The 27,713-nt window shown below is 40.7% G+C and overlaps 1 protein-coding gene across 1 annotated transcript in view; it reads right to left on the reverse strand.

Moving 5' to 3' along the window:
• The window catches only part of FBN1 (fibrillin 1), a 264,477-nt gene that overhangs the window by 118,586 nt on the left and 118,178 nt on the right, over positions 1-27,713 (reverse strand). Inside the window, exons 7-12 of the mRNA XM_025295542.3 lie at positions 23,233-23,430; positions 19,809-19,934; positions 12,041-12,166; positions 5,642-5,800; positions 903-1,082; positions 158-298 (exon numbers count right to left, since the gene is read on the reverse strand). Coding sequence (XP_025151327.3) covers positions 158-298; positions 903-1,082; positions 5,642-5,800; positions 12,041-12,166; positions 19,809-19,934; positions 23,233-23,430 — 930 coding nt within the window. The remainder of the gene's footprint in view (positions 1-157; positions 299-902; positions 1,083-5,641; positions 5,801-12,040; positions 12,167-19,808; positions 19,935-23,232; positions 23,431-27,713) is intronic.

Consider the following 27,713-nt stretch of genomic DNA (forward strand, 5'->3'; position numbering starts at 1 on the left):
CAGACTTCTAACCTATAGAAACATAAGATAATAAATCTGTGCTGATTTAAAGCCACTAAGTTTGAGGCAATCTGTTACAGCAGCCATAGAAAACCTATCCAGTCATGGGCAGAGCTGCAGCAGCCTCTCGGTGCCAGCCCAGTGGTTCCTCACGTACCAATGCATTCCCCACGGAGGTCCAGCTGGAATCCTTTGTTGCACTCACACCGGTAGCTCCCGGGGGTTGGGATGCAGCGTCCATTTTGACAGAGATAGCGAAAGAGCTGGCAGTAATCAGTGACGTTGACTGGTAGCACCCCTAAAAGAACAGCATGAGACCCCATTAAAATTATTTAAAATTAGAGCATCTTTCATCAGCACTGAATTCCGTAATAACAAGGAAGATGCTGAACCTTAAAGGAAGGAGGACACTCGCTGGGCAAAGTTTATCTGGTACCAACAGAGAGTGTTTCCATTCCTGCCTACAGAGAGTACGTGTGCATCCCGGCACATGCAGCCAGGTACTGCAGGCCAGCAGTGGCCTGCTCCTCTGCCCGTTTCTCCCTCCTCCCTCTCTGCCTCATGTTCAAGCCACCAGTTGGCGGGAAAAGCTTAATATTTAACTACTTGCAAAATTGCTTTGCATGATATATAACCCAAAGTGTAATTTTACACCTCCCCTCTATGAATCAGATTTAAATCTCTCCCACAATATCAATAACAAAAGGATGCTAATTTCTGGAGAATATGAAACTGTCCATTTTCCTCTATGCAATAGGCCAGTTGAGAACTTTATACATGAGACTGTGTAAACAAAATATTTAAGAATTCTAAATTTAATGACTTAAGCAGCATAAACAATGACAACAAAATTAACCTAATTAATGCAAGAAAAGTAACTGGATGACTTTTTGAATTCTTACTCGGTGGTTCCCGCGATGGATACGGATATTCCACTGGTGGTCGAGGGATCATGATTTGAGGCCCAGGAGGAAAGCCAGGAGGGACAGGCTGAACAGGAGGAACGGGGCCAAGGGGTGGAGGAGGATATCCTGGCCTCTCGGGAATTACCATAGGGACGGAGCACAGCTTGTTGAAATCCTCTGGAAAAAACACAATGCAATAGCTGAGCTGCAGCATATGTCACAGGCCCATGGGAATCACCCTTACTGTTTAAAGGAATTCTGAATAAAACTGATCCACAAATGACATAGGTCAACTGAAGAAAAGGCAAAAAGCCAACAGACTTCATTCCCATCCCTAATACCTAGAGCAGCAACCACAACCACACAGCAACTTACCACCATGAGTCTTTACCTATGTCAAAACTGACCTCGAGGTAGAATAGAATAAGATACCATGATCTCCACCCAGTCTTCCCACCCATGGCTCCCACAGGGCTCTAAAGAACACATGATTTATTTGATGTACATTGGAAAGCTGCTGGTGGTCTTTAGTGGGGATGAGGCATGATCAGATGAACATTTTCAGAAGATCATTCTCATTGGATCTGGAGAATGTACCAGAGAGAGACGAGGCTGCTGCAGAAGACCAAAGGCAAGATAAGGATGGCTGGACCGGGGAGCTAATGATGGAACCGGACAGAAGTAACCACATTTGAAGCATATTTAGAGATAAGATCAATGGATTGTGCTCAGGGAAGGAGTAAATGTCAGTAAATAAGGGAATAGGAAATCATAGGAAAGTCATAGCTGAGGAGAACAGGAAATTAGGAGTGAGTTGTAGTTTTCCACTTGAGAAACAAGGTTGATGTTGGCGCCGTCTGCTGAGATGGGAAAAACTGTGATGGGGGCAGGTTTGGTGAATAGAAGCCAAAAGCTGAACAGATGAATTCTGAGATATCAGACATCCACATGGAGATGTCACATAGCAGTTTTATAAGAGAGTTTGAAGCCTAGAGAACAAGTCAGGGCTGCTGCTCAGTTTGGGGGTTATCAGTGGACAGCTGGTGTTTAAAGTCATGGGCATGGGTGAGCTCCCATGAGGAAGGTGTGGAAAGTGAAGAGAAGGGAGTAAGGAGACAGAGCCCTGATGAAAACCTATTTGTACAAGACAAAAAAGTGACAGAGAAGAAACAGCCCACGGGGCAGAAGGAGCACCAAGGGTGATGATCAACTGTTTCCCCTATGACTGCACATACAGACTGATTCCTTCTTTCCACAATGCCAGTTCTTTATTAGACTAACTCATGTTTAGACTTGTGGCACATTTCAGGGGGTGGGGGGAGCAGGGAGGGAGACTTCCAAACTGGTATTTTTAAGCAGGATTCAAGTTTTGAGAAAGGTATTTACTTAACTATCCATTTTCATGTTTCCTACAAATAGCCGTATTTTGTCATAGTTCACTTCAAAAAGTAAACTATATGACTTTTAAATTTTCTTTTTTCCTCTCTTTCCAGGATGTTGATGATTGTATTACCTCTGTCACACAGGAGTTCTCCCATAGATACTTTCCATGCTACCTTCATCCATTAATAGAAATTAGGCTAGTATTTTTATTTTCCTTGTGGACTAAAATCTGACTTATTCAATGACATAGTAATATGCATTACTGAATGTATGCATATTTCAACCTCATTGGACATATTTTCCATTAACAGTTGGCTAAACATACCTAGCTACCATGTACTTTGTTGTTATTTTCTGATCCATTACTGAAACTTTTTCAATCATATCTGACATTTCCAACTCAGATTATGTTTTCAGAGAATTTTCCTACTGCATTATTGATCTGGAATTTTAATCCACAGAGATTCAGTAATGCCTGACTGTATTTGGAAAGGATTTATATGTTGTTTATGCTTCCCTGAATCAGAATGCTACAATCCCTGTTTTCAAATCACAGTGATCTTTATTATAGAATTATTACCTGGATGTGCCATATCTATCATTTCCTGGCTACTTGCTTTCTTACAACTTCCTACCACTAAGACTGTGCAGCATTTTAACCAAGGATCATACCTAACTCACAATTAATTCCTACTCTCAGCCTTACCTGGAAAATTGCACACAAGAGGAATTTATTAACTATGATAGGTTTAGTTGAATTGCAATTGTACTTAGCTTCCAAGAACCAATCAATCTTCTTTTTTAAAGGTCTTTTAGGATTCCTATAAAAGAAGTTGGATAGCTTATCAGCATTTCTGCTAATTTGGTTATATTATTTTAGAGTGTGTCAGTCGCTCAGTCATGTCTGACTCTTTGTGACCCCATGGACTATAGCCTGCCAGGTTCTTCTGTCCATGGGAATTCTCCAGGTAAGAATACTGGAGTGGGTTGCCATTCCCTTCTCCAGGGGATCTTCTCTATCCAGGGATTAAACCTGGGTCTCCACCATTGCAGGCAGATTCTTTACCACTGAGGCACCAGGGAAGCCCAAGCATGCCATTAAATTCATCTTAACCTCTCCATGATAGTATGTCAGTCTGGGTTCTGTACTTTTTCCTACTTTAGTTTAGGAACTTTCCATTGAGAATCCATTCAGAATCAGCAACATGGGGCTAATTTTGTTCAACTGATGTCCATCTTTTCTATCTCTATTTAACTTGGTGATGAAACTGATTTTTTTTTTTTAAGTGAAAAGCTGACCAATCTGAAATAATCCTTCTCATGTTATCATTCTTCATGAATTAAGAACCTAGAGCTCTGTGGTATTGGTATGGAACATCTGAACAAACAAAGAGCAAATACACACATCTACCTGAAAATTAGCTTGCTCTATCCATTTGCTCTACTCTGAGCCTATCTTGGGGTTGGACATCTTTCAGTGGTACCCCTGGGAGAGCAGCTCCCTGGAAAGTCACAGAGGGGTACCAGGCCTTCTGCTCCCTGTGCCCTAAAGTAAGTCTTCAGGTACATACGCCTACTCTAGTCCTCCTTCTTCTATTCAAGGCCTGATCGAGACAGGAAAGAATTCACATCAATGCTGCTGATTCCTAAGTTAACATATATATTTAAAAAGCAATTCTCCTGATATCCATGCTGTATGTCTTAGTGGAAAGACTTCATGTGCTTCTAAACAATGATCTACTATATGGTCCCCCTAATGAACTAAGGAGGCAGCATTATATTTTTAGGCTGTAGACAGTCAAAATATATGGCAATATATAGCTTATTATATGTTAAAATATACTGAAAAGACTTTCTTGCTTTTTTAATCCATGTATATAATTCTCAATAAACAGAAATTTAAAAATAACAGCTGTGAGCAGGTCTATAATCCATGATCTTGGGGCATTCATAGTCTGTGAATAGCACACTCTGAAGTATTTCATTAACTCTGCATTCATCCATTCTCATATTGACTTTCTCTCCTAAAATTTCCTGATTGAAACACACTTTCAGGAACCAGACTGAGAAGAAACTATAACCCCAGTTTTTGCTTACAACTGGTGGGAAAAATGTCACCTAATAAGTTGTACACTACCCGAATGCCTCCCATCAGTAAGTTTTTGCCAAGTACTGGTGAAGTGTTAAAAAAGTGGAAGGAATGTGGCACTGTAATGATGACTGAGACCCCCCAGTGAAATTTATCAGTTAGCAAAAAAGCAATACAGGAACACAGACGGGCCCAAAGCTGAGCAGCTGGTATCTGTATCATAGCAACAGTACAAACCTAGAGCACTGAGCTAGAAGGAAGCACTTTCCGCTGCGGCTATCTTGGGATGTGCGTGCATTAGGTCATATCTGAGTGGGAGCTTAACCAACAAGAGGGCATATAACAGGTAGAGGTGGTAGGGGTGAGGAGTGGGGAGTAAGGACCTGAACTGAGGAGAAGTTTGAGAAGAAAGGATGCTTGAGTTGAGAAATGCACAGGCTGGGTTCAAGGAAAGCTAAATTATATAATAAAGCTACTACAAAGAACAAGAATTAAAAGATGAACCGGGATCAGATTTGGAGACTTTTTGGCTAACAAGTAAAATTTTATTTTCAAGAAATGGAGTGACTTGGACCACTAGATAAGCCTGAGTTTATCCTGAGAAAAATTTTGTGGATATCTTTCTCTACATTTTCCCCAGACACAATTTTTTAAAACTGAATTTCCGTTGAGTTAGGCTTTGGAAAATGTTCTGTGGCAGCTGTGGACTTCACAGAGACCAGGTAGGAGGCTACTCAAATAGTCCAGATGAGAGAAAATGAGCTTTACATGGAAATGAATAAGACATGGAAGAGGAATCAAAGCAAAACAAACAAACAAAAAGATCAATAGGACTACTTGGCAAGGAAGAAGAGGGGAGTGTCAAATATTAGGGCAGGAAGAAATTTATATCCACAATAACTCACCTGAAAGGCTCTGAATGAGTTGACTCTTATTCTAGTGAGCTTTTGAGCACTACACAGGAGCCGAAAGAAATACATGAGGATAAGGAAGAGCCAGTTCTTCCAGACTGGTCAGGTTGCTAGCCAGTGGTAATTCGCAAGCTAAGTAAGATTCTAAGTACCTGAGAACAGTGTCATGTGTACAGACCTCTGTGTTTCCCCTGTTCACTACCTGGGGAAATTTCTCTGAAGGTCCTCTCTGTTATTTTCTGAAATCTTATTCACTTACCCCGGTTTCCACTAGAACTGCAGCATGCACGTTATCACTAGGGCTTGCAGGGGTTGAGATGAGATGCTCTGTGGATAAACGGAAGGGCTCTTACCAGTTGCTCTGATGGGACACATCTCAGGGGCGACTGTGACCCCGGGAGACCAGCACCGGCCGACGTCACAGCAGCACTGCATCTTGGTGATGGACTGTGGCAGCTGGTTAGAACAGCGCCCATTTGCCAGAGCCGTGTAACAGTATCCTGGGCGGACATCTGAGAAGACAAAGAAACCCCCACACTCGCGTCACTGAGATCAAACTTAGGGAAGACTCTCTCCTGCCCCCACACCTCCACATTTCCCTCTGGGGCTGGGGCGGGGTGAACAGACTGACGGAAGCAGCAGTGCCCTGGAAGGGAAGCTGTGCGCCCTGCACCGGGAACAATGCTCCCGTTCCTCTGTTCCTCTGTCTCACACCTTCTGCCCCTAAGGCTGGGGCGCTTGGCCCAAGTCCTGCATTCCATCCCCAAGGTGGGGACGAATGATTATAACCATATGGACCATCGGAAAAGAGAGATGAAGAAAATCCCTGGCGGTGACAGAGTCGTGTCTCTATACTGAAGGGAGACTGTATTGTCCTTTCTTTCAAACCACTTAATTTGAGCCATTTTAGGCAAATGTTGATACCAATCTATTTTAAAACAATATGAAGTCTGCATGATAGTCTACATTTCTAAAAGATCTTATTTTTCAATCTGAAACTGTCAGACTTGTGAGATTGTTTTTTTGAAAAGGAATGAGCCACTCTGCAGTCAGATCCAACACTTGTTAGGCAAGATTTCCTTTGGTCCTGAGGCCCTAACAGATTTGATAAGGCACTAATGAGATACAAGTTCAAAATGTACACAGTTGCAAGTTCTTAGTGCTAAAGGATACAATAATTCTTAAAGGAATTAAAAGTTTATTTTGGCAGAAAGGTATCTTCTCAAAGCAACAGAGGAAGATGTTTCTATCACTTTTTAAAAAGATTTATTTATGGCTGTGCCAGGCCTTCGTTGCTGTGCCTGGCTTTCTCTAGTTGTGCACAGTGGGGGTTAATCTTCGTTGTGGTATGTGCGCTTCTCACTGCAGTTGTTCTCTTACGTGGAGCACAGGCTCTAGGCACACGGGCTTCAGTACTGGCAGCTCACGGGCTCTAGAGCACAGTCTCAGAACAAAGGCTTAGTTGCTCCGCAGCATGAGTGATCATCCCGGATCAGGGATCAAACCCATGTTCCTTGAATTGGCAGGCAGATTCTTTACCACTGAGCCACCAGGAAAGTCTATATATATGTGTGTGTATATATATAACTTTTACAGGGTTACATCATGTCTGACTGTTCTGACAGCACTGACGTACAACTCTGAGCTCCCAGAAAAGAGCCCACGACAAAGGAAAACCTAACTGTTCCACGACCCTTTGAGGTCATGCCATGGAGTAGCAGAGGCAGGGAGCCAACTGTAGAACACCCTGATCCATCATATGTTAGGGGTATACCTCTCCAAGTAAAACGTATCTCTGTACAGTTCTATAAAATAAACTTTTGAAATGTAACCAATATTTTAAATGTAGAGTCGGGCTGACTGAGCGACTGAACTGAATTGAACCAGTATTTTGTCATATGAAGGAATACAATTGGGAAATCCTTCCGTAAGGTGAAGAATTTGTTTATAGTAAAAAACCTGTCCTGATGTTTCCTGTAAGTCTGCACATTAACCGTCATTTGATCAGAGAGGATCAGACCCATAATTGCTTTCATCTACATCATTCTTGATAGCATATTGAAAAGCAGAGACATTACTTTGCCAACAAAGGTCCGTCTAGTCAAGGCTATGGTTTTTCCAGTGCTCATGTATGGATGTGAGAGTTGGACTGTGAAGAAGGCTGAGCGCCAAAGAATTGATGCTTTTGAACTGTGGTGTTGGAGAAGACTCTTGAGAGTCCCTTGGACTGCAAGGAGATCCAACCAGTCCATTCTGAAGGAGATCAGCCCTGGATGTTCTTTGGAAGGAATGATGCTAAAGCTAAAACTCCAGTACTTTGGCCACCTCGTGCGAAGAGTTGACTCATTGGAAAAGACTCTGATGCTGGGAGGGATTGGGGGCAGGAGGAGAAGGGGACAGCAGAGGATGAGATTGCTGGATGGCATCACTGACTCGATGGACGTGAGTTTGAGTGAACTCCAGGAGTTGGTGATGGACAGGGAGGCCTGGTGTGCTGCAATTCATGGGGTCGCAAAGAGTTGGATACGACTGAGAGACTGACATCACTCTTGAAAACACAAAGCCTTAAAATCTTACAGGTTGCAATAAATTAATGAAAGACAAGGAAAAAACCAAGGCTAACTTTGAAACACTTAAATTATTAATGTCAAGTGAAGATGGCTACAACAAACCTAGACAAATCATTAAGAGAAAATTGTGGGTCAGCTTTAAAGGATATGAGATTATTTCTAAAAAGTACTTAAAACCACTAGCATGTATGAGTATGCTTTCCAGAAATTTTTTGTGGTCCCAGCTCCTGCACCTTTGGTCAGACAAACAGTCTCAGCAAAGAGGCAGAACAAGTTTGATCCAGGATAAATGAATGGAGGGGAGTGAAGACAAAGAATGCTCTGTGGAGATATGGGTGGCATCTCCCCTAGGAAGAAGGGGGAGAAACAGAATTTCCTGCTTCCTAATTTGCATTGCCTTAAAGCCACTAATACATCATATACTTCAGAATTAATATTTTGGGCATGAAAGCCAAAGACTGTTAAGAATGGGAAGAGATGTTCAAAAACTGGCTTATATCCCAGCTTCAAGTGAATGTGGTGGTCAAAACCCAGTATAAACACTTGACCAAAATTTGTATATACAATTTTCAGTGTGGGCTATCTTTCAGAGTAAAACTGAGACCTACAGCTGCCAACTGCAAACTCCTAATGAGCTAATGTCTATTATTTTGCAAATTATCTATGATATTATTTTACTGCCCAGCTGGCTGACTTATATGATAAATCAGTTGGTCAGAGACTTCTGAACAAAATGGTGAATGCTGAGGCTGGAACAATTACCAACCACATTTGGGTTGCTGGCAGGTCCTGATTTATAAATGGTACCTGCATCTACAATAATCAGTTTACTAGTTTTTCTTTCTTTTTATTTTGAAGGAGGGGTTCTGTTAAGAGAATACACATTCACATAACTTATAACTGTAAAGAAAACCAATGGGAAGATTTGTGAAAAGCAGAAACCATTCAGAGGGAACTAACCCTTGGACACACCAGCCTGAAGTTTTGCCATCAGATGGCAGTATCAAAGGATCTGGTGCTAGATCACTTTGCCCAGAGGATATGGGGTGGCATTAACGTAATCTAAAGATTTATAGGAATTGGAACTGAGGGGAAAGAATGGTAAGATTTGGAGGAGGTAAAGGGAGGTTGACTTCCCTGGTGGCTCAGATGGCAAAGAATCTGCCTGCAATGCAGGAGACTGGGGTTCAATTGCTGGGAGTTGGGAAGATCCCCTGGAGAAAAGGGAGGCTGGAGGAACTGTAGACCTGGCCAAGACACTTGGCAGAAGAGGAGAAGGAAATTTTCTTCTTTTCTCCACTTCTGAATCACCTGGCCTTACTCTCCAAACCCAGAAATCACATTACATCAAAACAAATATATGATGGATTAAATGTGTGTTTGCAGGTCATCCTAGCCTGTCAACAGGTTTCTCCTAACCAATCATTAACACTAGTGTGGCCAACAGGGAGCTAGGAGCTGTGAGGCCCATGCTAGGTACATAGCATCTTAAGACTCCTAGGAATTGATGAGACGGAACACAGTAATATGAAAAGACAACCCTACGAAAAGTACTATAAAGTGCCAAAGGAAGATCACAGAGCGAAAAATAAAATGCAATAAGACTGCAATATCTTTCAGGACAAAGGGAGAGTTGGGACTGGTGAGACCTGAGAGTTGCTGAACATGATAACAGAAGGTAACAGGTGGAATCAGATCAGATCAGTCGCCTAGTCGTGTCCGACTCTTTGCGACCCCATGAAACGCAGCACGCCGTGGTTCAAAGAGATGTCTAAGGAAGATACTACACTCCATGATCTATACATGGGCTTTCCTACTGGTTAGATTTACTAATTCCAAGCAATCAACTTGCCAACAAACCTTGGATTTGTTCATAAGTTGGAGACTATACATATTTTCTTGTCACTGGGGATAATTTTAGGGGTCTTTGTGGTTTACCAAGGCAGGAAATATCAGCAGTAGAGAAGGCAGAAATGTCATTGGGATCATTCTATACAGCAAGTTGCTAATTCTGGGTACCATGCAGTTCCAAGGAGGCAGAAACGGCGCTTGCCTAGGGGTATGGAAAGCAAAGGTTTACTGCATCCAGTGTTCATTTGGGAGGGGTCAGAAGCAGTGGGTGGGGTCTGGACTGCGAACTCAGCCTAAGTCGGAATATGAGCTACCTCATTTATTAACTGCTTAAACAACTAGACCAAATTATTTATCTAAATTTCTTAAACCTTGGCTTTTCCCCTTCTACAGTACTGTTTTGAACATTAAGTCATATAATTTCCATAAAATACTTCACACCTAGGAGGTGACCCAGGAATCCTAGTTCCCTCCTTTCGTAAAAAGAGTTAGTGTGGATATATCAGGCAGAAAGGAAAGAACTTTAAAAATGCAAACTCTCTGATATGTAAATGTGTTAAAATGATTAAAGCTAATCATTTTAATGCCATTTGCGCTCTTTGAAGGTTAACAACAACAAAAAAAGTCTACCTATTATCTGGCCAGGAAAGAACTTCTGCTAAGCATATGCACTGGAGGTCATGTGCTCATTGGGATAGTATGGGGAGAAAAAGGAGCTACATGAACTGTACTTGCCATCCTTTTATGCAATTCCAAGATCTATGGATAGATTCTGGAAAACTAGGCCATCCAGGCACCACGACCATCGTTTCTAGGAAAAACCCAGATATGCTTCCCTCATGAGTTGATCTTATTCAAATGTCAACTGGGAGACTGCCCTCAGCTTTTATTATGTGTGACTAACTAAAAAGGAATTTAGGATTTTGGTGCAATTCTGTTTTGGTCTGAAATTCGTGGCCTGCGGTGAGGATGTGAAGCTGTCTTTGAAATTTTGAGCCAGAAACAAACATCAAACGATAGCATTCATTTTTCTCCAGGGCCTTTCACCACAGGCTTCCTACCTTTGCCCTTATAATAAGAAATCACTTATGTCGATATTCAAATACTTACTGAGTGCCTACCACATGTCAGGACTTGTGCTGAGAACCACCACCAGGAACATAAGGATAGCAGTCAGTGTTTCTTAAGGAGAACTATCTTATTCATTACAGAGATAAAAACACTTAGAAACACAGAATTTCCCTATAAAACCATGTATAATGAGTGTATCCTTAGGTTTGGGATGGGGGTAGAAATCACTTAGGTAAGCTGATCTGGGACACCTTCAAAGACAGAGAATCTGAGGAGAAGTTGAAAGGAGGCTAGAGTTGGGGGGTATATCCTGAGTGCTGCAACATGAATGAAGGAATTGCTATGAATGGCCCATTTTGGGGATGAGAAGGGGAGACTAGTCTGAGGGTGGGAAGGGGTCAGAGAGTGCAGCTCCTTCACTACTGGGCTGTGCATTCTTAAACTCCAACTTTATTTGAGAATACTAGACTTTGAAGGAAGTCTCAGAAACTATTAAATCCAGCAATTGTCAAATCTCTCTCTCTCTCTCTTTTTTTTTTTTTTTACAACAGAACCTCTTGTTTAATTGATGTTTTACATGGAAGCCTAACACCCATCCAGATAAAAGGAAAATTGCCTAGCATGTGTGTATGGGGGTGGGGGTGGCAGGAAACTTTTCCACTCAGCCTACCCCTTTTTTCCTGCCCCCCTCGCCCATCCTAGCAATCCTAGAGGGCTATGCAGCCCCATGAAGATTCCGTGGGACATAAATTGAAAACCACTAATTACCAAATCCTAGTGGAAAACTACCAGAGGTTCTTGAGCAAGAGAGTTATTTAATCAAAGCATCATTTTAGGAAGATAAATCTAAGAAGGTGGATTGTAGGGAAACCACAAAGCATGGATAGCAATGAAGAGATTACTGAAAAACTTCCGACCTGAATTAACATAGGTCCCAGGAAATGACTGAAGGTGGGGGTAAAGAGAGAGAAGTGTTGAGGATGGATTCCAGGTCTGACAGTCACATTGCTGCAAAGTTAATTTCACACTGAGTATATCTGTAGGGTCTCCTGGACCATCTCTTTATGGGAGGTAGAAATTTCAAAGCAAGACTGCAGGCGCCTCTGTTCTTTAAGAGAATAGTCAACTATTTAATAGATCTTCATGAAAGTACATTTTACTTCAAGTAAGCATATGGATCTCCCTTGACAAGCTGTTTAGGATGATGTTTCTTACAGATCTGATTTAGAGAAACTGCATGCTGTTTATAATCACACCTACCTATGCATCTGGTACCGTCTGGAGAGGTGTAAAAACCAGGGGGACATTTGCAAAAGTAACTGCTGACTGTGTTCGTACATTCGCCCCCATCACAGATTCCAGGAATAGTGCTGCATTCGTCAATATCTGGAATGAAAAGAAGAGCTTCAGTATTCTTAGGACACAGTATAAAACCGTCCATCATTCCAAGAATTCAGAGTTTAAGGCTTGTCAAATTGTGTCCCCAGAAACAGTGATCTTTATAGAATAAAAGCTGCCTGTACTTGATCAATCACCCAGTCATGTCCAACTCTTTGTGACCCCATGGACTGCAGCACGCCAGGCCTCTCTGTCCTTCACCATCTCCCAGAGTTTGCCCAAGTTCATGTGCATTGCATCAGTGATGCTGTCGAACCATCTCATCTTCTGACACCCTCTTCTCCTTCTGCCCTCAATCTTTCCCAGCACCACGAGGGAAACAAAACAAAACAAAACAAAAACCTGCCCATGGAATTATTAATTCAAAGTCAGGGTTCTTCTTATTTCCACACAGGTTTACCCAAGAAATTTACCAAATTTGCAAGATTAGAACAAAATGAAAGAAATTTTGCCTTTAAAATCTAAAATTGTTTCAAGTCCTTTACAGCATGCTAAAGTTTCCAATATTTTGCTTAAAATTTTGTTTTCCCTTTTCATGTTTTGCATTGAGTTAAGCTCCCTTTCTATTCACTCTATGTTCTGCATCCCTTCCTGAATTTTAGATCTGCTTTTCCACAGATTCTGAAACCCTACAGAGAAGACCATGTGGTCTGACTGCTGACCAAGACATGGCCAACTTGGTGTTCTCAGGGGCTCCCAAACTGGCACTATGATGATTTTCTGTGGGTTCAGGGAGTGAATTGTGGCAGACATTGAGACGCTTCACCAGATACCCTTTCAGGGAATGACTTGTCCCAGATCTGGGAGTGCCGTCCGGAGATGGCCTCCAGCTCTCAGCTTCTCTCGGGACTGCCTGAGCTCCGAGGGCTGTCTCATCTGAGCTTACATCCTTCCCAGGCGCCCACATCCACTGGCTGATTGTAGAGGAGGAATAGTGGTCTGGTCATCTCGCTCCAAAGGATACAACTATGAAAACCACTTAAATCCCCCAGTGCCCTGTGGGGTCGGCTGAGGTCAGAGCTGTGGTTAGTCCTCAGGGCCTGAGGCCACTGGGTCTCCTTAAGGAAGCAGTGGGAGTTGCTTAGGACAAATCTGACCATTTCCTTCAAGGAGAGCTTTGCAAGAGCCACAATCAGACACTGACAGTTGTCAATAGATGCGTACCAGTGAGGGGAGAGAAGAAATTGAAGGCTTCCTCCTTGGGCTAAAAGTGAACTCAAAGCCCCAGGTATCTGCATGGCCTCTTCTCTAAGACAAGTGGGGCTTTCTGCACTGACCTAGGGAGAGGGACAGTCTGACCCAAGCTTCCTGGAACACTGCAATGGCTAGACTGCCACTGTGAGGTGTTTAAAAATAAGAGCCTTTCTTCTCTAGGTTCAGGACTGCTCTTCACTGGCAAAACAAAATAAGAGTTCTAAGTGTGTCTTCTGACTCAAGTTCACCAGGTTAGTCAAAAAGACAGCAGTGACACTGTTTCCATGCAGTTTAACCTTCTTAAAAGCAAAACCCCTATTCTTCTAGGCTAGGTTAGAGGCTAAACCGACCAATATGTCACTGCTTACGTTAGAGTCAGCGCTAACCCAGACAGATCGTCCTTGTGAAGCTGTGTAAGGGAAAAGGTGCATATTCTACTCTGACGGATATAAACATCACTGTGGAGTCGGTGAAAGTCAAGCAGAGAAACAGCCAAGGACAGAGCCTGAGAGTCCTGAACTGGCATAACCTTATTGTTCAGTCACTCTTGTGTCCAACTCTCTGCGATCCCATGAACTGCAGCACGCCAGGCTTCCCTGCCCTTCACTATCTCCCTGAGTTCGCTCAAACTCATGTCCATTGAATTAGTGATGCCATCCAACCATCTCATCCTCTGTTGCCCCCTTCTTCTCTTGTCCTCAGTCTTTCCCAGCATCAGTGTCTTTTCCAATGAGTTGGCTCTTCGCATCAGGTGGCCAAAGTATTAAAGCTTCAGCTTCAACATCAGTCCTTCTCTAACCATAATCTCAAGCATCATTTTAAGGCAGTTCTTTAACATCAGTCCTTCTGTATTTACCAGTCACACTGCTACCGAAAACCAACAAAAAGCCAAACAGCTATATCAAAGAGTTTAGAGCATCCAACAACCTCACTTAAAGAAGAGACGAGGTTATAACACAAAAGTATTAAGACAAGTGCACCTTTCTCAAAGTATCCCTAAAAGTTAATGTCTGAGTCACATAACTTCACCTCTCAAAAATTATGTGAGCAGATAGTATCTATTAAAAGAAACATTTTTCTATGTGTTTGTAAAAAAGACTGCTGTCATCCTCATTAAGGTCACTTAACAGACATCAATATCCAAAGAGGTTATTCAAGTGGATAGGGTATATCAGGAAAAAAGTTATTTAAAAACAAGAATTAATTTTGGCCAGGTGGAGGAAACATCTCCTTTCACATGCTGGCTACTTTAGACTTGGACCCTTAAGACAACACAGCAATAATCAGAGTTAATTTTTATTGAGTGTCAGGCATAGTCCAAATGCATTATATGTCAACTCATCTAACCCTCACACTATCGGCATGATCATAGAACCTGATTTCTATAATTCTGGTGCATTCCACTTAGGCCTTGAGAAAACTGGCATGAATAAAACCCAAAGCAAGAACAAAGAGGTTCATGTATAAAGTGATGTTAAACCCAAGTCTTCAGCTGCCGGGGGCTGGCCAGGGAGGAAAGGCAGGGTTCCCACCTAGATGCACACCTTCAAAGGTCAGCAGGTCAGGAAACACGCAGTAGTGTGTAGCTCTTTGCTGTTCACAAAAGTAAAGCTAGAGTACCAGGTCAAATTGTTCAATTTGAAGGAGCTTATTAAATGGTTCTGAATCCCCTTCAACATCCCCTCCTCGGTGACACACCCTTTCCCTTCCTGAGTCTAGGGCTTTTGCACTTTCCTGAACCACCCGCTTCTCAGTCTCGTCACTTCCTGGCAGTGGAGTGAGTTGTGATTCCATGAGCAGGCTGTGGTGAGAATCCCTGACAGGGAAAGTCTGAAATAAAGCATCTGAATCAAAATCACTGATACTCTGAAACTCATTCGTACTATTATTTTTCCAGGCTCTTAGCACACTGAGTTTATCTTCTTTTAATAGAACAACAGGGATCCCACATAGGAGAGAACTTGAGATCAGTGGATTTCTCAGCATTTTTGTATCAATGATCAACTGATTGATCATTTGTATCAATTGATCAACTAAAACCAATCTGTATCAAATGCCAGCCACAACAGTAAACCCATTTTGAGGGGGTTTGGTGGGGAGTAGAACTTGGCTGAGAAGAGCTACTTCTGTGCTCTGAATAGCTCGCCCTGTCTCCCTGGGGCAGGACAGAGCTGCTGGGATGCAGCATACCCTTGGCCTCCCTGGCTTCTTGCTGGGGACCTAGGAAGAGGCACAGATGGCCAGTCCCATTCCTCCTGATTTACTGCCCCGGTCTTTGTTGTTCTTCCTTGTTATCTCTCTGTTTCATCTGCTCTCTCCAGGCAGTCTTCCCATCCCTCGGCCTTTTCCCTATCCTGGGACTCCTTTAGCAGGATGGGAGGAAGGAGGTGGAAGGCAGGTAGATGGAGTTGGGTCCCAGTTCTGAGACAAGCATCTGGGAGCTTCATCCAGGATCACAGATGTCGAAATGACTGAGAGACGGGGGAAACCAGTTAACATGACTCTCTAGATCCTGACTGTCTAGATTACTAATAAAATAAGAAAAAAACGTTGATACATGGCAAAACCAATACAATATTGTAAAGTTAAAAATAAAATAAAATAATTTTAAAAAGTAAGATAAAAAAAAGAAAAAAATGAACTAAAAAGTGTGGCAGTTGTTCAAAAGCATTATGTGACACTAATAATTTTAAGTGCCACCGAGCCTGTGAGATTATTATTATTGCTTTATTAGACACCTGAAATCCAGTGTAAAATAGGTGACTACAAAGCTAACAAGCTAATTCTTCAAGTCATGTCAAAAAACCCCACATCAGCCTTATTTGTAATTTATAGTCACACCATGCTTGCCAGTTTGCATGGTTCCTTATTCATGCAGCACCAGCTGTCTGATCCCAACTGAGAGAAACAGTGAGAAATGTGAAGATGGAGGCCTGATTGCAGAACTGGAAAGAACGCCCAGATACCACCTTATTCAACCTCCTCATTTGAAAGCTGATGTAACTCAGAGCTGGTAGCTGACTTGTCCAAGATCACACACAGGAGGAGGGACACTGCCAGGGCTGGTCTACCTTATTCCCAGGGCTCCTGTGCCTCTATCACAGAGTTTCTGCTCAGCAACTGGATGGGAACCGGGGAGCTTGAACAGTGAGTCAGGGCCTGCCCCAGCTGTGGAGGATGGAGCCCGATCAATAGCAATGTATTAAGTGGCACCAAGGAGAATTCCTGGGTGGATGAGAGCCCCTGAATCGGATAAATATGCCATTATTTTAGAAAGGGGAAGTCTTAAGGTTTTTGGCTCACATACTAGGGAGTGCACAGACTTAAGAGCTGCATTTTGAAAAAGTCCTTTGCATCATGCAGTGTTATAATTGCTAAAGGCTGGGCTGGCGATAATCTAAATCCCAAAATATTAGTGGTTAATTAGGAATCCAAGGGACTTCTTCCAGAAATAAAATGTAATCCTTTAATTACACTTTTTATTTCTTAATTTCCTCCCACAGTAACCTATGCAAATACGGACTTGGTTTTCAAAAAGAAAAGGCTCGTGTGTTCTTTCAGCGTGCACACTCTAGAGTCACTGGAAAAATCAACAACAAAGGTGGGCATGAACTCTGCTTCCCTTTTTCTCAAATCATAGCTATAAATTTTAATCTTTTTCTTTTTAAATTTATGGAAATTTAATCACTTTTATTTAATTGCTCCAGTTTGTTAATTTATATTTCAAAGGTACCTAAATTGAACATGTTGCTATAAAACTTGGCACATGATTTTCCAAAAAGTTTTGGGAAAAGGAGGATATTTTAAGAAGTAAGGTAGCATTCTGCAAAAGAAGGATGTTACACAAAGCTGCTTTTGCCATCACTGAGGGTGTGGAGGTTGGCATCTTATAAATTGGCTAAAACCAATTTTTGATTGAATTGTAAAAAATGACTCTGGGCTTCCAAGCACCCAGTTCCTTCCTCTCCATAGCAAGAGGAAATTACATTTAAAAGCCACTCAAAGTAATGGTAAAGGTACTGGAACCATTTTGACAAGGGCACAGAACACTCCCTAGCCCACAGCCTGACCATCTTCCTAGGGGACATGTGGGCTTTTGATATTCTCTGTGATGGGTGCCAGATTTTCCAGAAATCCTTCTATTTACCACCTGGAGATGACCCCACTGCCAGAGCCAGGAAGTCGAAGGAGGAGACCCCTCACCAAGCATTCTCAGAGGATGTTCTGACTACTTTCCTACCAGAGTTAGACAAGGCAACAGTGCCCAAACAGTCTCCAGGTCACAGTCCATATAGTACTAATGGGATAGTCCCTTCTTATGTCAATTTTGCATAGAAAAAATGAAAAGGAAGTAGAAAAAACCATCATCTGAATTTAATGTAACAGGAGATGGCAAAGAAAAAAAAAAAAGGTCTAGCCAAAAGTATTCTGTTTTTATCTGGCTACTGACTTCAATATGTAGCCAGAAAAAAACATATTTGTGGAAAAGGATTAAGTAATTTTCAGACTGAATTTTTGGTTCATTGGACAGACTAATAGATTTCTTAGCATTAATGAAAGAATTTTGAATCACTTTTCTTTCAGTCTGAGCATTAAATGTGTGCATCTTCTGTCTAGTTCACAATGAGAGGAAACGAGCAATCCTGACTGATGCAGATTCACTGGTCTGAATGAAAGCAAGGGTCACAGGAAAACATTTCTAGTTGAAACTGGAAGCTATTATAATCCCAAAAACAAAACACAGACTGGATAAGTCATATGTAGCATATTGCCCTAAAGCTAACTACATGTCTTGAAGCTGAATATAATAAGCTGAAAAAGCCTAAAAATGACACATTGTTGATGTGGATTTTTCACACGATAAACCATAAAGCTTATGAATGTCATAAAAGATATATATGATACTACCTGGAAATCTATACCATAATATTTTAAATGTTCCAAAATATTAAGAAATATTGTTATTAAAGTAGGAGCCATGACTTGCATCCAGGAAAAAAAGACAATATAATATGATACAACAAGCACCAGAGTGTGAATCAAAAGAAGTTTTAGCACTATCTGACGACTTAGGGCACTTAACACACCCAAGACAATTTCTTAATTTATAATGTAAAAGGGTAAAACCAAGTAAATTCTTTGCCCTTTCAGTATCAACATTCTCCACTTCTAACTTAATCCACAATATAACTTCTAAAATACATTAGCCTATGGAGTCAACTTTGTTGGCTTGAAACAATGTTTTTAAGAAGCCCTACTTCCTTAGAAAGAACCGAAGTATTTTCACAGCTATCTCACCTGTTTATATCATGTTCAAGAACATATCATTACAAATTATAGGATGATTAATAACTTAAAAACAAATCGAACCCATAAAGATGGTTTTATCACAGATTATTCAGTTTCAGGGCAAGTAGATGTTAAACTTCTTAAATGTAACTCATATTTAAAGCTGCCTTTTGCACATATGATATACCCTGGCCATCAACAAGGAAAGATTAATGATCCAATTCCTGACAAATGACTTAGTATGTTTTCCTCATTGCTAGGTTTTAGGAGTATAGATACAACAGCAACTGCTTTCAACAAAAGAGCTTGCCTCAAAATGAAACCTTCTCTCACCCCAAAGACAGTGAGTGGAGAATGAAGGAAAAGGTCTTTTGTGCTCAGGTTGATGAGAGATGTTGCCTTGAGAATGCTATTACATATATATGATACATGAACTCACTAAAGAAAAGAATTCAATGCTGCCTACTTATTTCCTGGATGTTTCCCTCTCATGAAAAAAAATATATTTATTACACTTGGAAGCCAGGCCTCATTTTGGCAAAGAGCAGAAATGGTGAATATGAACACATTCTCCGTACACACATTTTTAAAAGTTCAATCTATAAATTCAAATATATAAATTTACCTCAAGTTATTTTTCTGTTTGATTAACATTAAAAAGTTTCCATTTGATAGGAAGAAAAGAAAATCCTAAACTTGTACCAGGAGCATAAATAGATGAGTTAGTAGATCTCTCCACAGGGAGGAAAAAAAATCAAACATACATTTTAACTAGAAAAACAACAGAAGATATGTCATTCTGAATGATATGTAATGATCAAATTCAAATTCATGTCTCTAGAACTATGCAAAAACATGTGTCTTGAACATTTTAACCCAGATATTGGTTCAAGAACATTTCATGTTTTAATATTTAATTTGATTCAGATGGATCTCTTACTTTAGGTCTATAAAAATGGAAAAAGCTGCAGGCTTTTTCTGGTTCAATAGCAGAAAGGCATATTATTCCTGGTAAGAATATTCTATTTACACATTCACAGGAATAACCAAGACAGAAGGATTTAGGAACAATTTGAAAATAGCTTATCACTGATGTGGGTTTTGTCCGCCCCTCCACCCCTTAACTGCAAAGCACGATATTTCTTACCTTCACATTTTTGTGACACTTCATTAAATTTGTGTCCAGCAGGGCATTTGCACTCAAAAGACCCAACAGTATTAATGCAATTTCCTCCTTGACAGAGCCCAGGGATGGCCTGGCATTCGTCCACATCTGTCAGATTTTAGAAGTGAGCGAGACAGAGAGAAAGAAATTCATATCAAATTCATTGCAGAAGAAAATATGATAGTTTGTCCACAGTTATCACATTTATATCAATGCATTATCTGTCCATCACCACAGTTGGAACATGATGAGAGAAACCGTTTCTCCCAATTACATTATACAAAATGAATAATTTGAGTAACATTGTCAGTAATGCTCTATTAGAAGTCACAGGTATTCTTTTATTTCCCCATCTTCCATCTTTCCTCATACACAGGGGCATGTTGGTACTAACTTTTGTGAGCTTTATTATGCATGTGGCAGAGTATAAGGATACGATAAAGAAAAGATTGACAGCGATAACTAGAGGTATTTGAGAAATCCTTAGAGTCAAAATGCAACACATTTCTATAGTAACACTGTCTTTAAGAGTTATATTGAGTGATTCAGTTCAAACAGAATTTACTTGAATGAGATCACTCAGACTACATGAGACAGCTCATGTTTTTATACAAATGAAATGGAAAATGTTCACTGTAAATTCTGGAGAATTGTCTTGCACAATAAAAATTAAACAACCCAGGCAATTAAGCCAAGAAGAGAGAGCAGAGCAGCCACCAGAGGGAACTTTTTTAAAGGTAAGTCGGCTCCTGTCCCAGCTCCATGCTAAGTCCTGCAAGAGTCTAACTGACCCTTCTATGCTCTGACCTCATCTCCTAACCTTCTCCCTTTCTCTCTCCTCTCCATCCACACTGGCTTCCCTGCCGTTCTTCAAATACAGCAAAGTTGCTCCTGCCTCAGGGCTTGGCAGTAGGGGCCCCTGGCTGGACTACCCTTCCTCCACAGAGCTGCACGGCTCATGCTGTCCCCGCCCCCCATCAGATCTCTGCTCTCCTGCAGCAGAGGACCCTCTCCATGCCCCCCACCTTGCTCCCCATCACTCACCACTTCTCCTTACTCTTTCATGTTTTCCCATAGGACCAATCACCAGCTGACCTAATAAATATCTGTTTGCTTTGTTTTGATGTTTTCAATACAAGATTCCAGAGTGCAGTTTTTCTGTTCGTTCACTGCTAAACCCTCAGCACTCAAGAAATAACTGTGGTCCTACCTGGAACCCCAAATATTAACTTTCCAGGAGCAAAAGTTATCATTCCAGGCTCATTAGAAAGATGCTGGTAAATGTACATGTATACCCTCTTAATCTCTTCATCCATAACACACGAAACTCTGGTTTAATAAAAAACCCTAGGGAAGCAGTCTAACTTTTCTTCCTCTGGGTATTTTTTTGGAAACATGGAAGCCTATTTACCTTTTAGTTTTGCTCTTCATTGTGTGAAGTGAGAGAGCAATTGCCAATTGTAAAATCTCTAGTAATCTGTGTTTTTGAAACAAGTTGCCATGTTGCAAGAGGGTTGCTGCCTGAACAACAATTTATTTTGGTTTAAATTGTCATTTGCTGTTTTAAATGAAATGTCCTGGCCTCACAAATCAATGACAACATGTGAGTATAATTAGATTATCTTTTATAGCTGATCTCAATTTTGTCTTACACCAGAATTTTCCACTCTTGATATGCTGAATGTGTTCATTAAAATGTTATTTGAAATTAAAATTGGACATGGAAGCAAAACTAGATAGTCTTTCAATCATAATTTCCAGCCAAGAGGAAATACGTATGAGGACACTCCGCTGGTCATATATTCCAAGACTGAAGATAGAATAAACTCTTCTCTGAGCCCATTATTGCCCACAGCCCCTCACATCTAGACTAAGGACTAAAAACACTAGCAGCAAAACAGTGTCCCAAGCTGATAACAGATTCTTTCCTAAAAAAGGCATGAAGAATTTCATTCTCAAACTGGTACTATAAGTGCCATTTTGATTCCATGGGTTTTCATGAATTTTCTTCTTATAAAAAAACTCTTTTTTCCCTTGGATGTTGAATAGCAGAGTCAGAAAGGAACAGAAAGAAAACGGTGTAAAAGTCTGGATTGTACAAAACGAATATCAAAGCTATGGAGAAGCAGCATTTCCCTCCCTCTCTTTACTCTCTTCCCCCAGATTCTCTCAGCACCTCGGCCTCTGTCTAGGGCTCATGGACAGGCAGCGGGGCCCTCAAATCTGGCTTTCTGGTCACTGTTGGTGAGTTCAGAGGTATTAGCCATCTTCAGAACACCAAGGCCAACGATTTTTTTCAAAACTCCCTAAGACTTTCCAAGGATGAGAAAAATATGAAGGCGCCAGAGGAAAAGCAGAATGAAACTTACTCTTTGTTACATAAAATTGTACAATCTACCCTTTTGCGACTCTAGGGTTTCAAAGTGACTTCCTGCTACTCCTAACATTCAGAAGGATACATTCAAAGGGCCAGGATTGACAGTGTTCATGTGAAATAGAATTTATTGAAGTATAATTTAAAGGAGCTCCACAGAACTATGTGATTAAGCTCAAGCTCTGTTTCATTGCACATTATCCTTAGAATTGACATACAGAACAAAACCAAACTAGGATCTATGTGCCTCTGAAAAGCATACCTTGAATTTTCTGAAAATACTGCAACTTTCTAAAAAAGCACTGAAGATGTCTAAAGGAAACAGATACAGGCTGGAAGTTTTCAGGCCCATCAGTTTAGTGGAGAGCTGCCTCTGTTCACTTCCTCCTATTTCCTGCCAGACATCCAGACAATAAAAGAATTTGTACAGCTGGAAGAACAGGAGTAAAAGCCAAAAACAGAGTAAGGGCTTCTATGGGAGGCAGGAGAAGAAGCGAGCGGGCGACATCTGGGGATATTTAAAACTGTGAAACAAATCCTAATTTATTTCTGACTTGTTTTATAAAAAAGAAAAAGCATAATGTAGCATGTAAAATGGAGAGAGGAACAATTTTTTTCAGGTCAACTAAGTACAACCCATGAGACAGAGGAACTCCAACAATTTCAAACGAAGGGGGAAAAAAAAAACTAAGAAAAACAAACTACCTTGTTCACAAATTTTGTTTCATGTTTATACACAGGATTACTATAATGTACAACATTGCTGTAAACAGAATCATATCACTCCTGGGAAACACTTTGGGGGTCAGAGCGGGGGGGTAGGGGGACTGCTGGCAAGGAAAAAGTCCAGAGGGGCCAGCTGCTCTCTCCTGAGCCACGCTCCTAATGCCTAAGCTGGAGATCATGCCGTCAGCGAAATCGTGAAGTTATGCCTCTGACACTGCTTTTCCATTCTCTCCAACTTCACTGGAGAATGGCTCTCCAGAGCAAATAAGATGGATCCATTAATAACTCCACTGGCCCGGGCTTTACCTTGACAAGCTCCTGTGCGGATATTTGGAATGAAGCCGCGGCGACAGGGGTGGGGCTGGGCGGGACACATCTCACAGGGGTGGCCCCAGGCGCGGCCGACCGTGGCACAGCAGAGCGTTTTCGTGCAGACAATCCCGCTGAGCTGTCCCTGGCACATCTGGTTGCTGATCACAGTAAAACATGGACCTGTCCTGTAATCTGAAAATAAAAAAGGAGAATTCCGTGAAGGTCTAGAAAAGCAGGAAGATTCACACAGAAGAACAGCTGGACCCATCTTGCTGGATTCCGAATTGCAAAATGGTCTTCAGGAATAGAAAGAACCACACATCACCAACTTCCATGTGAAGCCTGGGGTACACCATTCCACTTCTGAACTGCATGTACCTCATCTACACAATGAGGATAAAAATATCAGATTCTATCCACTTTGAAGATGCTGTTGTGAGGATCAGATGAGCTAATGGAAAATACTTTACAACTGGGACATGCTATCCAAAAATGACACAATAATGTTATTTACACATTCATTCACCCAAGAAAATGTATCAGGAACTATTACAAATCAGTTCCCATGCTTTATATAGATGCTTTGGTGATTAAAAGAGATCAAACCCCTGCCTTCATTAAGCTTACAGTCTATTATTATTTAGGTTGGCGAAAACAAAGAATTTCAAACTTGCAACAAGGCAAGTCAGCACACCTTTTTCTCTGGAGTTTCTTGAAAAACGGAAATAGTTATTTGTTTCTTTTGATTGGGTCCATCTTACTTCAAACACACACACAAAAAAGCAAACAAACAAAAAAAAACCTCATTCAAAACAAAAACAACCACCAAAACAGTTAGCTCTGCAAAAGACATCGGATATTTAAAACAGAGGGCACTGATCTGAAATCACCATACCCCATAGACAAATGGATCATCTTAAAGCAAACAGGGATAAGCTGAGACCCCAGGAGAAGTTCCATTTTCAAGTATTCTTGCCCAATATAAAATCTCCTTTTTTTTTTTTTTCTAAAGGGAGAAAGTCAATCTGGATTCAGCAGCCAGCAAACAAGAAAGATTATGATATAGCGAGCACAGCGGACCAAAGCCAGGCCATCGGCAGCCTCCCTGTAGTGGAAATCTGGGCCATAATGGCCCTTTCTGTTCTACAGTGGTCTTGGCAGATAAGGGAGGCTGGGCTTTGGCAAGACTCTTGGGCTCCTATCCACAAGCCAACACTGCATGCTTCCTCACGTCATTTGCGGAAGTGCACAGATAGAGCATTTCCTATGAGTCCAGGGGTGGACTAAGTGACCCCATTTAAGTTCCTTTCACCACTGAATTCTACAGGTTCATGAAAATCACTGGGTGTGACTGGGCTATATTTTCATCTTGATGTTCTTTTTTCTTTCTCCAAGTAGTTCAGGGGACAGGAGATGAAATTCACTCAGGACAACTCTTTATCACCATACCCACAAGAGTGAACAGGCTGAACCATGACAGTATTTGGGCAACAGCTGACTCTTACCAGTTGGCAGACCCCCATCCTGTGTATTTCTTCCTCCTTTCTCTCTGTTGCAATTGCGACCCCATCTGCTCCCCATCACTAAATGTTCTTCCTCACTCTCCCTTCTATCTTGCTAGAATGGGTCACCTGTGGTCAATGGCACTGCCCTAATGCCTTTGCTGGAAGATGAGCCTTCTAGGAAATTCCAAACACAAAGCTTCATCCAGTCAAGTATAGCAAGAAAACCAGCCCAAATTACGGCAGCACTTGAGAGATAGGCAGAATGGTCCAAAAGTCAAGTCCTTATCTCCACATCTCTGTCTCTCTACTCCAGTGCTTACCAAAGTGTGCTATGATGGGATGCAAAGCAGTTTTATATCATATGGTTTTAATAGTTACATATTAATTTTAATTTGTATTATTAAAAAATACAAACACACCAGACTCATAATTTCATAGGTGTGTTTGCTATGATGAGAATGAATAAAAGAACTTTAAATATAAAGAAAAATATTAAGTAAACACTAGTCAGGAATATGCAAACAGGTCAGAAGTTGTGTAATTGGTGGTACATAAACAGCACTAGCGTTATCTTTTCAGAAAACTAGCCTTAGACCTTTGCTGCCCCTGCCCTTCTTTCCAGCCCTATTTCCTGATACTTCCTCAGTTTACTATTGTCTTTTTCTGTTTCCACATTTTTTTACCTGATTAGCTTTTTATATTGTCAAATTCTAAGTATATTTTAATATCCTTCATAATATGCCAGATCTATTAAAAATCTACTATTGTCTTCCATAGACACTGTATTCAAACAAGAATCCAAAAGTGCTTGAGCTGTTGAATAAAATCTTTGCCCTCATTTCATTCTGTCAATAAAGAAGTCACTCAGCACCATGGTGGTATACAACCAAGTTGCTCCTAAACACAGTAAGTGCCTGGACACAGTCAAATGCTTAAGCCATCATTCTTTCTTTGGCTCAGTTCTTCCCAATAGTACTTATGTGGGGTAGTCACTCAGTCATGTTAAATTTTTTGCGTTTCCATGGACTGTAGCCCGCCAGCCCCCTCTGTCCGTAGCATTCTCCAGGCAAGAATACTGGAGTGGGTAGCCATTCCCTTCTCCAGGGGATCTTCCTGACCCAGAGATCAAATCTGGGTTGCCTGCATTGCAGGCAGATTCTTTACTGCCTGAGCCACCAGGAAACCCCCAAATACTGCTGCTGCTGCTAAGTCGCTTCATTAAGGGCATTTAATAAATACTTCTCTGATAGATGTTGTTTATTTTTTATTTTTTTTTATTTTTAAATTTTACATAATTGTATTAGTTCTGCCAAATATCAAAATGAATCTGCCACAGGTATACATGTGTTCCCCATCCTGAACCCTCCTCCCTCCTCCCTCCCCACACCATCCCTCTGGGTCGTCCCAGTGCACCAGTCCCAAGCATCCAGCATCGTGCATCGAACCTGGACTGGCAACTTGTTTCATACATGATATTTTACATGTTTCAATGCCATTCTCCCAAATCTTCCCACCCTCTCCCTCTCCCACAGAGTCCATAAGACTGTTCTATACATCAGTGTCTCTTTTGCTGTCTCATACACAGGGTTATTGTTACCATCTTTCTAAATTCCATATATATGCGTTAGTATACTGTATTGGTATTTTTCTTTCTGGCTTACTTCACATCTTTTATATATTTCTGTGATTCAAAAATAATTATTTCAGTTACTTAGAACAAGGCAGTAACATATAAATAAGAAAATAAAAATCACATATAATGGCACCTAGAGAAACCTGATTTCTTATATTATCCTACATAATTTTATATGTAAGCTTGTTTTATCACAAAATTGGAATTATACCCAACAGTCAAATTTGAATCCTGCTTTTTTTTTTACTTAATATTGCCCAAATCATTTTCCCATGTAAATACTATTCCAAAACATGACCTTAATTGCTGCATAATTTTCCATCAAGTCATGACAAAATTTATTCAATAATTTAATTTAATCTTATACAACACACATCAAGACTTTTATGACTATATACATCTTACAGTTGAGACTGAAAGATCACAGCAACATAATCTTTTACTTAAAAAATTAAAACTTCCATGTTATGTAACAAAGAAAGAAATTTAGGTTTATTTCCTATTTTCTTTCTAACTTATTGAGACAAATGTAAATATTTTAATCTAACAGACTCACATTGGTATGTCATTTTTCAATCTTTATAAAACATAATGGAACATGAATTTTAATTTACAGTTTTCAACACTGTTTGGGTTTGTTTTTCCTCTTTGTTTTGCCAAGATACTCTATGGAATTCTTACATATGAGAACTGCAAAGATTCAGGGTATATGCAAATACAGTGTTTTCTGAGTGACACCAGCAAAATCAAGGCACACTAGAAAATGCTAGGAAAATCTGAGTCAGTCCTATCTAACACTGGTTCCAGACTTCAGACATGAATTCCTCACTGGAAGGTTTTCATCAAAAGAAAAATAACCCTTAAGACTTTTCCAGGGTCATTAATTTTTGCCCTCATTTCAATATGAAACACATGGAATAGAAACAATACTTGTTAATTCTGACAATATTCATTAGGCATCTCTAGAGCCCACAGGGATCCATCTTTATTAAATACACTAAATATTTGGCAAATTGTTGGAATATGTACAACAGAAATCTTTTGACTTGACACATTTCCTCACTAGATCCTTATCACTACAGACAAAGAGGAAAACCAGCTCATTTGACAGTGCAGCTTAGTAAGTGGATGTAAGGGTACTTGAAGAGTCAAGTTTTCAACAAAAATGGCTGATCACAGAGGGAGAGGCATAATCTGGATGAATCAGAATTGGATCTAAAAATCTCTTGGAAGGTAAATGCTGTATTAACATGGTTTTCAAATGTCATTCTTATTTGGCAGCATGTGCCTTTTGTCCTGTGCTTCATTTAGATTGCCAAAGTTATGCTGTTTTTTGT

Source organism: Bubalus bubalis, chromosome 11 (assembly GCF_019923935.1).
Source record: "Bubalus bubalis isolate 160015118507 breed Murrah chromosome 11, NDDB_SH_1, whole genome shotgun sequence".
NCBI classification, from domain to species: domain Eukaryota; kingdom Metazoa; phylum Chordata; class Mammalia; order Artiodactyla; family Bovidae; genus Bubalus; species Bubalus bubalis.